The sequence below is a fragment of the Hyla sarda genome, chromosome 4 (assembly GCF_029499605.1).
Source record: "Hyla sarda isolate aHylSar1 chromosome 4, aHylSar1.hap1, whole genome shotgun sequence".
Taxonomy (NCBI): Eukaryota; Metazoa; Chordata; class Amphibia; order Anura; family Hylidae; genus Hyla; species Hyla sarda.
Window position 1 is genome coordinate 405,174,503 of NC_079192.1, and position 13,958 is coordinate 405,188,460.

Consider the following 13,958-nt stretch of genomic DNA (forward strand, 5'->3'; position numbering starts at 1 on the left):
GTTCCACCCGATAGCGACTCAACCTCTCTGACAGCTGAGACTGGTGCGGTACACAAGGATAAGGCTAGAGCAAGGTCAGACATAGCAGAAGGTCAGGGCAGGCGGCAACGGGTCGTAGTCAGGGGCAACAGCAAAGGTCAGGGTTCACAGGCAAAGGCACACGGTAACGCTTTCTCAGGCCACAAGGCAACAAGATCCGGCAAGGACAGGAAGGGGAAGTGGGATTATATAGTGTAGGGAGTGATTGGAACTGATTGGGCAAGGCACCAATTAATGGTGCACTGGCCCTTTAATTTGAGAGACCTGGCGAGCGCGCGCCCTAGAGAGCTGGGCCGCGTGCGCCGGGACTGAGCAGGAGAACAGGAGAGGTGAGTGGAACGGGATGCGACCCGCGGGAAGGCACGTCCCGCCGCGTGGATAAAATCCCCGCCGGGGGACACAGAGTAGCGCTCCCGGTCAACGAGTCTGACTGGGGCACTGCAAGCAAGATCAGAACGCTGCGAGCGGTTCTGGGGGGGGGGGGGGTGGTCGGAGCGGAACCCGGATCGCTCGGCGTTACACTGAGTTATTTCCTGTATTGTACTTCAGAGCTACACTCATTATTCTGCTGGTGAGGTCACTATGTACATACATTACATTACTTATCCTGTACTGATCCGGAGTTATATCCTGTGTTATACTCCAGAGCTGCACTCACTATTCTGCTGGCGAGGTCACTGTGTACATACATTACATTACTTATCCTGTACTGATCCTGAGTTATATCCTGTATTATACTCTAGAGCTGCACTCACTATTCTGCTGGCGAGGTCACTGTGTACATACATTACATTCCTTATCCTGTACTGATCCTGAGTTATACCTGTATTATACTCCAGAGCTGCACTCACTATTCTGCTGGTGAGGTCACTGTGCACATACATTACATTACTTATCCTGTACTGATCCTGAGTTATATCCTGTATTATACCCCAGAGCTGTACTCACTATTCTGCTGGTGAGGTCACTGTGTACATACATTATATTACTTATCCTGTACTGATCCTGTATTATACTCCAGAGCTGCACTCACTATTCTGCTGGTGAGGTCACTGTGTACATACATTATATTACTTATCAGGTACTGATCCTGTATTATACTCCAGAGCTGCACTCACTATTCTGCTGGTGAGGTCACTGTGTACATACATTACATGACTTATCCTGTACTGATCCTGTATTATACTCCAGAGCTGCACTCCCTATTCTGCTGGTGGAGTCCCACTTAGAGATTATTTTCTAAAATCTCACATTCTCACACTAGTGACTGAAATACAATGATGATATCCCTGGTCTGAACAGGCTCTTACAGAATCAGAGACGCGTCCACAGTCACTTACTACAATAGGGATAAACACAAACCACGTGCTTGCAGAATGACAGACAGCTAGACGAACCAATCACAGCGCTCACCTTCCCCTCCAATCATCGTCCTCCCTTGTATTCTCTGTTCTCCAATAGGAAGCCCGCTTCTCTTTCTAGGCTGGGTTACCATGACAGCCAAGTGGGCTGACTCTAGTCCAAGATGGCGGCTCCCATGGAGCAAATGACAGCGGCTCGTGTAGCGCTGGATAGATGGGTTAGAGAGGAGCTGGAGGCGGGAAAGCCGCGGGGAGAGGACGGGGTGCGGCGGGTCACCGAGTTATTCAGACAGGCGGAGTACAGGTCAGTCCTAAATGTATAAGATCATATATACAATGTACTGTGCTGGAACCACAAGGCCCAGCATGCCCTGTACCACAGTGTCTCTGCCATGTTGTTGGACGTGTAGTACTGTAGATTATGTTATCTTTGAGTCAGCGTCATGTTTCTTTAGCAGAGGGCTTGGTGACTTTGCTGTGGCTCTTCAGCTGTCGTAACACTACAACTCCCATCATGCCCTGACAGCCCTAGACCAGCGTTCTCTAACCTGTGGCTGTCCAACTGTCATGAAACTACAACTCCCATCATACCATGATAGCCTGAGACCAGAGGTTATTAACCTTTGGCTTTTCAGCTGTCATGACCCTACAACTCCCATCATACCCTTACAGCCCTAGACAAGTGTTTCCCAACCTCCATCTCTCCAGCTGTTGCAAAACTACAAACTCCATGATGGGAGTTGTGGTTTTGCAACTGAGGCCATTGGGAGGTGTAGTTTTACATGCTTTGTCAGCGTTATAAAACCTGTTGCAAAACTACAACTCCCATCATGCCCTGACAGCCCTAGACATGTGGTCCCAACCTCAGTCCCTCAGTCTCCCCAGCTGTTGCAAAACTACAACTCCTATTATACCCTTACAGCCCTAGACAAGTGTTTCCCAACCTCCATCTGTTGCAAAACTACAACTCCCATCATGCTCTTACAGCCCTAGACAAGAGTTTCCCAACCACCATTTTTCCAGCTGTTGCAAAACTACAACCCTCATCATGCTCTGACAGCTCTATATGTGTGGCCCCAACCTCTGTCTCTCCAGCTGTTGCAAAACTACAACTCCCATCATACCCTTACAGCCCTAGACAAGTGTTTCCCAACCTCCATCTGTCTAGCTGTTGCAAAACTACAACTCCCATCATACCCTGACAGCCTTTGGCTGTCAGGGCATGATGGGAGTTGCAGTTTTGCAACTGAGGCTGTTGGGAGTTGTAGTTTTACTTGCTTGTCAGCATCATAAAACCCTGGTAATGCCCCACTTCTGGACTTACAGACTCCACCGCCTGTTTCTGTCCATCCAAATTCCTGGCTGTCAACCTATGTACCAGCAGGGCATGATGGGAGTTGTAGTTTTGCAACTGAGGCTGTTGGGAGTTGTAGTTTTTCATGCTTGTCAGCGTTATAAAACCTGTTGCAAAACTACAACTCCCATCATGCCCTGACAGCCCTAGACATGGGGCCCCAACCTCAGTCCCTCAGTCTCCTGAGCTGTTGTAAAACTATTACTCCCATCATACCCCTACTGCCCCAGACAAGTGTTTCCCAACCTCCAACTCTCCAGCTGTTGCAAAACTACAACCCTCATCATGCCCTGACAGCCCTAGATGTGTGGGTCCAACCTCCATCTCTCCAGCTGTTGCAAAACTACAACTCCCATCATGCCCTGACAGCCTTTGGCTGTCCGTGCATGATGGGAGTTCCATTTTTTCAACTGAGGCCGTTGGGAGTTGTAGTTTTACATGCTTGTCAACGTTATAAAACCTGTTGCAAAATCTGTTGCAAAACTACAACTCCCATCATGCCCTGACAGCCCTAGACATGTGGTCCCAACCTCAGTCCCTCAGTCTCCCCAACTGTTGCAAAACTACAACTCCTATTATACCCTTACAGCCCTAGACAAGTGTTTCCCTACCTCCATCTCTCCATCTGTTGCAAAACTGTTATATCTCTGTCCATCCAAAAGATAAATTTCATGCCGGCTGTTTAACCCCCTAGATTGTAGTTTTGCAACCCCCTAGGGGGTTGGACAGCCGGGACCAGAGTTATATCTGATCCCGGCTGTTGACAGTGAATATTCAGGACTTGCCGTGTATGAAGCCATCTCCATATTCCCCCAGATGTGCACTGTGTATGTTACCAAGGGGATAAAGGAACAATAAAGAAAATAAAAACTCCTCAACATATATGGCAATAACCATATAATCTAACCTGTGGCTCTTGAGCTGTTGTGACACTACAACTCCCATCATGCCCTGACAGCCCTAGACCAGTGTTCCCTAATTTGTGGCTGTTCAGCTGTTATGATACTACAACCCCCATCATACCTTGATAAACCTGGATCAGTGTTCCCTAACCTGTGGCTGTCCACCGTGTGCAATACTACAACTAGCATTACACCCTGGCAGCCCTAGACATGTGTTCCCCCAACCTGTGGCTCTCCAGCTGTTGCAAAACTACATTTCCTATCATACCCAGGGCATAATGGGTGTTGCAGTTTTTCAACTTTGGCTGTTGGCAGTTGTAGTTTTACAAAACTACATGCTTGTGAACATCCAAAAACACAAAAATTAAGACATCTAACCCCCCCCCCCCCCCCCAAAAAAAATAAATAAATAAATAAATAAATCAATCAAATAGTTGTACATACCTCCCCATAGTACTACCAAAAAAACGTGAGTTAGTGATGACAAAATAAATTTGGTATTTCTTTTTTTGTAAGTAAATAGAGATGAGCGAACTTACAGTAAATTCAATTCGTCGCAAACTTCTCTGCTCGGCAGTTGATGACTTTTCCTGCATAAATTAGTTCAGCTTTCAGGTGCTCCCGTGGGCTGGAAAAGGTGGATACAGTCCTAGGAGACTCTTTTCTAGGACTGTATCCACCTTTTCCAGCCCATCGGAACACCGGAAAGCTGAACTAATTTACGTTGGAAAAGTCATCAACTGCCGAGCCGAGAAGTTCGTGACGAATCGAATTTACTGTAAGTTCGCTCATCTCTATAAGTAAATATAGCAAAACACACTATATATATATATATATATATATATATATATATATATATATATATATATATATATATATATATATATATATATAATCTATATCAGGGGTGTGGAAATTAAAAAGGGACTAAAGCGGAACACAATCTACTTGTCCCTCAAGAAAATCCACTTGTCCTGGTAGATAAAACAATTTCAACCAAAATAGTCTGATCCCCCCCACTAGACCACCAGGGATGGATATAAGATTCCTTTAGACACTGCTGACAGCGGTGATCTAATTGATTAATAGGTGATCGCAGTATGCCAGACTATTAGCGGCCGTAGAGCTGTATGAAGTGACCAAAAAATTAGCAATTCTGGACTATTTTTTACATTTACACCGTTCACCGTACGGTTTAATTAACATTATATTTTAATAGTCTGGACATTTCCACATGCAGCGATACCACTTATGTTTATTTTTGTTCATTATTTTTTATTTAAAGAAAATTGGAAACTTTTATTAGGAAAGGGGCTTATTCACATATATACGCACTTTTTAAAATATTTTAATCACAATTTTTCCGTCTCAGTAGGGACTTATGTTACTGGGGGGTGGGGGTAGTTCTGCTTCTCCAGTTTGTGTGGTGCATTGTGTGTCAGAAAATGCTGGAAGTTGCATTTAGTTACTAGATAACTACAACACCCAGCATGCCCTGATGCAGCCTATGGTTGTGTGGGTGTTGCAGCATGTTGCACTGTATAGTAGGACAGGTAAGGTTATTGTGTAACATGCTGGGAGTTGTAGTTTTGGTTCGTGTCAGCTGCAGAGCCATAGGATGTGTCGAGGAATACTGGGAATTACAGTTAGTAACTACAACACCCAGCATGCCCTGATGCAGCCTATGGCTCTGCAGCTGACCCGAACCAAAACTACAACTCCCAGCATGTTACACTTTATAGTTCTACAGATTAGGTTATGGTGCAACATGCTGGGAGTTGTAGTTTTGGTTCGGACGTGTTTGTGTGCATCCGTGGGGCTCTTGGTTGGCGGGTGAGTATGAAGGGGGGGATTCTGGGGGTGCAATTTAGTGCGGGTGCCACTAAAAATAAAGAAAATGAGATGGCACAACTGCCCTAATGCCCGACGTGACAGTCCGCTCCTATACAAAATATTCATGCATACACATATCATACATACACCAGCCACTGCCCCCATATCATACATACACACCCCCACCACTGCCCCCCCCCACATCATACATTACATACATACACATCACACTTACACCATACATATGCACACATCATACATACACCCGCCACTGCCCACCCCACATCATACATTACATATACACATACACTTACACCATACATATGCACACATCATACATAGGCCTGCTGCTGCCCCCCCCCCCCCCACATATCATACATTACATACATACACACATCACACATTACATACACATCACACATAGACAGACATCATACACACATCACACATACACTCACACCATACATATACACCAGTGTTTCCAAACCAGGGTTCCTCCAGCTGTTGCAAAACTACAACTCCCAGCATGCCCAGGGCATGCTGAAAGTTGTAGTTTTGCAACAGCTGGAGGCACCCTGGTTGGCAAACACTGATATACACCATACATATGCACACATCATACATACAGCTGCCGCTGCCCACCCCACATCATACATCACATACATACACACATCACACTTAGACATCATACACACATTATCCATTACATGCACATCACACACACAGACATCATACACACATCACACAGACATCATACACACATCACACTTAGACATCATACACACATCATACATTACATACACATCACACATAGACAGACATCATACACACATCACAGACAGACATCATACACACATCACACATTACATACACATCACACAGACAGGCATCATACACACATTATCCATTACATACACATCACACACACAGACATCATACACACATCATACATTACATACACATCACACATAGACAGACATCATACACACATCACACATACACTCACACCATACATATACACCAGTGTTTCCCAACCAGGGTGCCTCCAGCTGTTGCAAAACTACAACTCCCAGCATGCCCAGGGCATGCTGGGAGTTGTAGTTTTGCAACAGCTGGAGGCACCCTGGTTGGGAAAAACTGATATACACCATACATATGCACACATCATACATACACCTGCCGCTGCCCCCCCATCATACATTACATACACACATCACACATACACTCACACCATACATATACAACCACCCTTCCCGCCGCCTGCATTCTCGGTGTCCTCACCTGAGCCGCCATGAGTGGACATCAGAGCTGTAGTCCCGGCCGGTGTGAGGTGAGATTTCCGTCCGCATATTCTGGGGTCAGCATATTGACTGTTTTAAAGGGGTATTCTGGGGTATCAGAGGTCTTGTATAAAAATATTTCCCTGAGATATATAACTTACTAATAAAGTTCTATCACAAATTGTACTGGCTTCAGTATGCTTTTGCATGATTCACCCCTGACAGGAAGTGGTGTAGTCCCCTCATTGTGTTGTGCTGGCTCTGCAGCTTCTCTCTTTTTCCCATCATCCTCTGCTGGATCTTCTTTCTGAGCTCTAACCCCACCCCCTGAGTAATGTCATCACTTCTGACCAGCCCTTACAGCCTGTATTTCCATTTCCCTGTCATATTTACATATATCTGTATATGTTTATGTTTAGGAAGAATGAGGTGTGCTTAGATCTTGCTGCCTCATGCTGAACAATTTCACAGGTAGAGGAGCAGACAGGGAATTAATACAGCAGGTGCTGCAACCTCACTGACGCGATAGTCTACTGTCAAATGAAAAAGTTTGCAACAGCTCTGGGCGGGGAACTGGTAGGAGTGCCGTGGGAGGGGAAAAGACAGGGTAGACTGAGGAAGAGCTGAGAGAATTGTAGTACTGGGCCACTGCTTAAGACTTGGGCCCCCAAAACAAAGCGATCTAAAATCTGTGGATAAATCTGTGACTATGAATCGATAGGATGCAGCTTTTGTGCAAATCGCCATGTGGGGGAGGGTTCACAGGGTGTCTGTCCTTTTGTTAAGAGGAGTTAATTAATATAACTATTGTGCTTAACCCCTTAAAGGAGTAGTCCAGTGGTGATTCAGTGGTGAGCAACTTATCCCCTATCCTAAGGATAGGGGATAAGTTGCAGATCGCGGGGGGTCCGACCCCTGGGGCCCCCCGCGATCTCCTGTACGGAGCCCCGACAGCCCGCTGGAAGGGGGCGTGTCGACCTCCGCACGAGGCGGCGGCCGACACGCCCCCTCAATACAACTCTATGGCAGAGCCGAAGCGCTGCCTTCGGCAATCTCCGGCTCTGCCATAGAGATGTATTGAGGGGGCGTGTCGGCCGCCGCCTCGTGCGGGGGTCGACACCCGCTATCTCGGCGGAGAGCCGGGGCCCCGTACAGAGAGATCGCAGGGGGCCCCAGCGGTCGGACCCCCCGCGATCTCAAACTTATCCCCTATCCTTAGGATAGGGGATAAGTTTTTCATCACTGGACTACCCCTTTAAGGACATAAACTTACATCCTGAAGCCCTGACACTTAATACACCAGGATGTACATTTACATCCTATACATGGAGCAAGCACAGGAGCTGCGCTCACTTCAGGCACAGCAGGTCCTGGCTGCTATCAGCAGCCAAAGAATTGCTGGTAATGGTGGACATCAGTGATCTCGCTGATGTCTGCCATTAACCCCTCAGGTACCGTGATCAGTTGTGATCATGGCATCTGTGGCAACGCGGTGGTTCTAGTGCAGGGGTCTCAAACTCAAATTATCTGGGGGCCACTGGAGGTAGCAGCTGGGTGAGGCTGGGCCGCATGCGTCCCTCACATATAATGCCCCCATCATGCGCCCCTCACATATAATGCCCCCATCATGCGCCCCTCACATATAATCCCCTCACATATAATGCCCCCATCATGCGCCCCTCACATATAATGCCCCCATCATGCGCCCCTCACATATAATGCCCCCATCATGCGCCCCTCACATATAATCCCCTCACATATAATGCCCTCATCATGCGCCCCTCACATATAATGCCCCCATCATGCGCCCCTCACATATAATCCCCTCACATATAATGCCCCCATCATGCGCCCCTCACATATAATGCCCCCATCATGCGCCCCTCTTCATCCACCAGCAACCCCCCCCATCCCCCCTACCCCTGTGTGGTAATAGCATGAACTGACGGATGATGAGGGTGCTACTTCTGGTGGTTCCCCACATTAGGTTGAAGCAGGTTCCTCACATTAGGTAGGTTGAAGCAGGTTCCTCACATTAGGTAGGTTGAAGCAGGTTCCTCACATTAGGTAGGTTGAAGCAGGTTCCTCACATTAGGTAGGTTGAAGCAGGTTCCTCACATTAGGTAGGTTGAAGCAGGTTCCTCACATTAGGTAGGTTGAAGCAGGTTCCTCACATTAGGTAGGTTGAAGCAGGTTCCTCACATTAGGTAGGTTGAAGCAGGTTCCCCACATTAGGTAGGTTGTAGCAGGTTCCCCACATTAGGTAGGTAGTAGCAGGTTCCCCACATTAGGTAGCTTTGTAGTCCCCACCCCCCCCCCCCCCCCCTTGACTCTCTCTCTCTCTCACTCACACACACACTTACCTGTCCTGCGCTTCTCCTCTCTGGCGGCAGCCTGACGAGTGACGTCACTGACGTCCTCCTGTGCGGGTCTGCGGAGGGACGTCACATGCGCGATGTCCCCCATCAGACTCGGGCCGGCCAGCATTTAGCGCTGCCTGAGCCTGGCAGCTAAATGACCTGAAGAAGTTACCTGCCTGGCCCCCGGAACTGCATGTCCCGGGCGTCGGGCAATACAAATTACACACACCTGGTGCGGGCCACAAACTTTCGTTCCGGGGCCAGGCCGGGAGTTTGAGACCCCTGTTCTAGTGGCTGATCGGACTAACCGCGGCATTGCCTCTCTCCTGCGGTCTTCTTCTCTGATATGCCGTCTATCTTGATCGCCAGCAGGGATGTGGAATTCCTATCGCCCGGGACATGCAGTTCCGGGTGCCAGGCAGGTGAATTTTTCCAGGCCTTTAGCCCCGCTTCGGGCAAGTAGGGCCGGACCTGACAAGCATGGCGGCACTCGGCAGTATGTATAGAGCGGCTCCCGACTCCTGCCCACTCTGTACTCTGCATCCCCCGGCTGTTCTCAGTAGCCGGGGGCCGCCGCTAATAGCCAGAATGTGGCTCCACTATAGAGGTAGCCGCAGGGGTTACCTCTGTTCCCTGGTGTCTGTGACTCTGTCATTGATAGAGCCTAGTCCAGCCAGGATCTATCAATGGATCGCAGAGCGCACAGATCAATGGAGTTCAATAGAACTCTATTAGACTTTTAGGAGGAATCATTAGATTCCTCATACAGATCAATAAAGTGTTTAAAAAAAAAAAAACTAAATAAAAAACCAAAAACATTTTTTAAATAAAAGTTTAAAAGACACACATTAACCCCTTCCATGTTAAAAGTTTTAATCACCCCCTTTTCCTATATAAAAACATAAACATTAATAAACATTTAGTATCGGTGCGTGCGTAATTGTACGAACTATTAAAATATAACATTATGTATCCTATACGGTAAATGACCTAAATGTAAAAAAAAATACCAAACCACAGAATTGCAATTTTTATAAAATCCCAGAAAAAATAGTTAAAAAGCGATTAAAAAGTCAGATCAATACCAAAATGGTAGCGATGCAAAAAACAGATTGTCACAAAAAATGAGCTACAGGGGTCAAAAAATGGCAATAAAAAAAATTCGAAAAAGTTTTTTTTTTTTTATTTATGATAAACTATACATTATTTATGATAAACTTTTTTTTAACATGATAAACTATACAAATCTGGTATTACTGTAATCAGGCCGGCCTAAAGAGTATCAAAACAACATGTTATCACAACCACAAGGTAAATGACGTAGAAAAGAAAACCACCAAATCTGCTAAATTATCTTTTACTATTTCAATATAAATATATATATATATATATATATATATATATATATATATATATATATATATAATATAAATAAAAAAAATTTATAATTATTATTATTATTATTTTATATATATACACTTTTTTTTGGTTCAGAGAATGTTATCATTATACAGGGTGGTCCATTTCTATGGATACACCTTAATAAAATGGGAATGGTTGGTGATATTAACTTCCTGTTTGTGGGACATTAGTATATGTGAGGGGGGGGGAACTTTTCAAGATGGGTGGTGACCATGATGGCCATTTTGAATCCAACTTTTGTTTTTTCAATAGGAAGAGGGTCGTGTGACACCTCAAACTTATTGGGAATTTCACAAGAAAAACAATGATGTACTTGGTTTTAACGTAACTTTATTCTTTCATGAGTTATTTACAAGTTTCTGACCACTAATAAAATGTGTTCAATGTGCTGCCCATTGTGTTGGATTGTCAATGCAACCCTCTTCTCTATATACTGCTATATACTACTATATACACAGCAGGAGAAATGCTAGCACAGGCTTCCAGTATCCGTATACACTGCTATATACTACTATATACACCGCAGGAGAAATGCTACCACAGGCTTCCAGTATCCGTATACACTGCTATATACTACTATATACACCGCAGGAGAAATGCTAGCACAGGCTTCCAGTATCTATATACACTGCTATATACTACTATATACACCGCAGGAGAAATGCTAGCACATGCTTCCAGTATCCGTATAAACTGCTATATACACCACAGGAGAAATGCTAGCACAAGCTTCCAGTATCCGTATACACTGCTATATACTACAATATACACCGCAGGAGAAATGCTACCACAGGCTTCCAGTATCCGTATATACTACTATATACACCGCAGGAGAAATGCTAGCACAGGCTTCCAGTATCTATATACACTGCTATATACTACTATATACACCGCAGGAGAAATGCTAGCACATGCTTCCAGTATCCGTATACACTGCTATATACACCACAGGAGAAATGCTAGCACAGGCTTCCAGTATCCGTATACACTGCTATATACTACTATATACACCGCAGGAGAAATGCTAGCACAGGCTTCCAGTATCCGTATACACTGCTATATACTACTATATACACCGCAGGAGAAATGCTAGCACAGGCTTCCAGTATCCGTATACACTGCTATATATTACTATATACACCACAGGAGAAATGCTAGCACAGGCTTCCAGTATCCGTATACACTGCTATATACTACTATATACACCGCAGGAGAAATGCTAGCACAGGCTTCCAGTATCCGTATACACTGCTATATACACCGCAGGAGAAATGCTAGCACAGGCTTCCAGTATCCGTATACACTGCTATATACACCGCAGGAGAAATGCTAGCACAGGCTTCCAGTATCCGTATACACTGCTATATACACCGCAGGAGAAATGCTAGCACAGGCTTCCAGTATCCGTATACACTGCTATATACTACTATATACACCGCAGGAGAAATGCTAGCACAGGCTTCCAGTATCCGTATACACTGCTATATACACCGCAGGAGAAATGCTAGCACAGGCTTCCAGTATCTGTATACACTGCTATATACTACTATATACACCGCAGGAGAAATGCTAGCACAGGCTTCCAGTATCCGTAGTTTCAGGTGCTGCACATCTCGTATCTTCACAGCATAGACAATTGCCTTCAGATGACCCCAAAGATAAAAGTCTAAGGGGGTCAGATCGGGAGACCTTGGGGGCCATTCAACTGTCACATGACGACCAATCCACTTTCCAGGAAACTGTTCATCTAGGAATGCTCGGACCTGACACCCATAATGTGGTGGTCAACATCTTGCTGGAAAAACTCAGGGAACGTGCAGCTTCAGTGCATAAAGAGGGAAACACATCATCATGTAGCAAATTCACATATCCAGCGGCCTTGAGGTTTCCATTGATGAAGAATGGCCCCACATATACTTTGTACCACATATACCACACCATACCATCAATGTTTGTGTTCCAACAGTCTTGGAGGGATCTATCCAATGTGGGTTAGTGTCAGACCAATAGCGCTGGTTTTGTTTAAGGCTGGGTTCACACTACGTTTTTGCCATACTGTTTTCAATCCGTTTTTCTAAAGAAAACCGTATGGCAGAAAAAAGGATGGAACAGTATGGAAAAAAGTAAACTGTATACGTTTTTAAACAGTATACTGTTTTTCAAAGTGTATACAGTTCCGTCAGTTTTTATAGAAAAAAAAAAAACATACGTTTTTGAAAATGTTGTCCATTTTTAATGGGAGGGGTCTTGGGTGGGGACTTTAGGATTCAAATGCGCATGTGCAAAGTAAAAACGTATAGGTTTTTCCCGTATGGAACCGTATAAATGTGCGTTTCCCATTGACGTCCCTGTTAAAAAAAAAACGTATGCGGTTGCAGTGCGGTTTTTAAACCGGAGACAAAATCGTGGTCAACCACGGTTTTGACTCCGGTTTAAAAACCGTACTGCAACCGAATACGTTTTTTTTAAAACATGGACGTCAATAGGAAACGCACATGTATATGGTTCCATACGGGAAAAACGTATACGTTTTTACTTTGCACATGCGCATTTGAATCCTAAAGTCCCCACCCAAGACCCCCCCCCCCCCCCATTAAAAATGGACAACATTTTCAAAAACGTATGGGTTTTTTTTCTATAAAAACTGACGGAACTGTATACACTTTTAAAAACAGTATACTGTTTAAAAATGCATACGGTTTACTTTTTTCCATACTGTTCCATCCGTTTTTTTGCCATACGGTTTTCTTTAGAAAAACGGATTGAAAACAGTATGGCAAAAACGTATTGTGAACCCAGCCTAACTTCACCATTCACATAAAAGTTTCCTCATCACTGAACAAAATCTTCTGCGTGGATTCAAAATGGCCACCATGGTCGCCACCCATCTTGAAACGTTCGCCCCCCCCCCCTCACATATACTAATGCGCCACAAACAGGAAGTTATTATCACCAACAATCCCCTTTTTATTAAGGTGTATCCATATAAATGGCCCACCCTGTAGTAGTTATTTATGGCTATTATAGGGCGAGGAGGAAAAATGAGTGTAAAAGTGAAAATTGGTCCGGACAAGTGGATCGTCATGAGGGACAAATAGATTTTGCTCCGTTTTAGTCCCGTGGACAAGAAGTTTTTTATTACATTTGTATAGCTCTGAACTGTGTTAGCAATCTGATGAGAAAAATGTGAAAAATAAATAATTAGCAAACATATTTGGTATCACTGGCTGTAGAAATGTCCGGTCTATAAAAACATTGGCCCTTGTTTACTATTGCAAACCCAACATGTTTTGTCGGGTTGTGCGCCAGTTTCGGACGCATTGCGCCTGAAATTCTGTCTGCGCCTGAATTTGCGCCTGAATTGAAAAAAACCCAACTTACTCTCCATTTTGCTAAGAAAACCAGAA

At 44.9% G+C, this 13,958-nt stretch overlaps 1 protein-coding gene across 3 annotated transcripts in view; it reads left to right on the forward strand.

Moving 5' to 3' along the window:
* The first annotated feature begins 1,509 nt into the window (after positions 1–1,509).
* Positions 1,510–13,958, forward strand: part of ATXN10 (ataxin 10) — a 257,913-nt gene continuing 245,464 nt past the window's right edge. For 2 of the 3 annotated variants that reach the window (XR_008843212.1, XR_008843213.1), the window contains exon 1: positions 1,510–1,704. Coding sequence is in view for 1 of the 3 variants with exons in the window: in XM_056517502.1 (XP_056373477.1) it covers positions 1,565–1,704 (140 nt within the window). In the remaining 2 variants the exon portion in view is untranslated. The remainder of the gene's footprint in view (positions 1,705–13,958) is intronic. The other variant, XM_056517502.1, reaches the window with a different exon arrangement.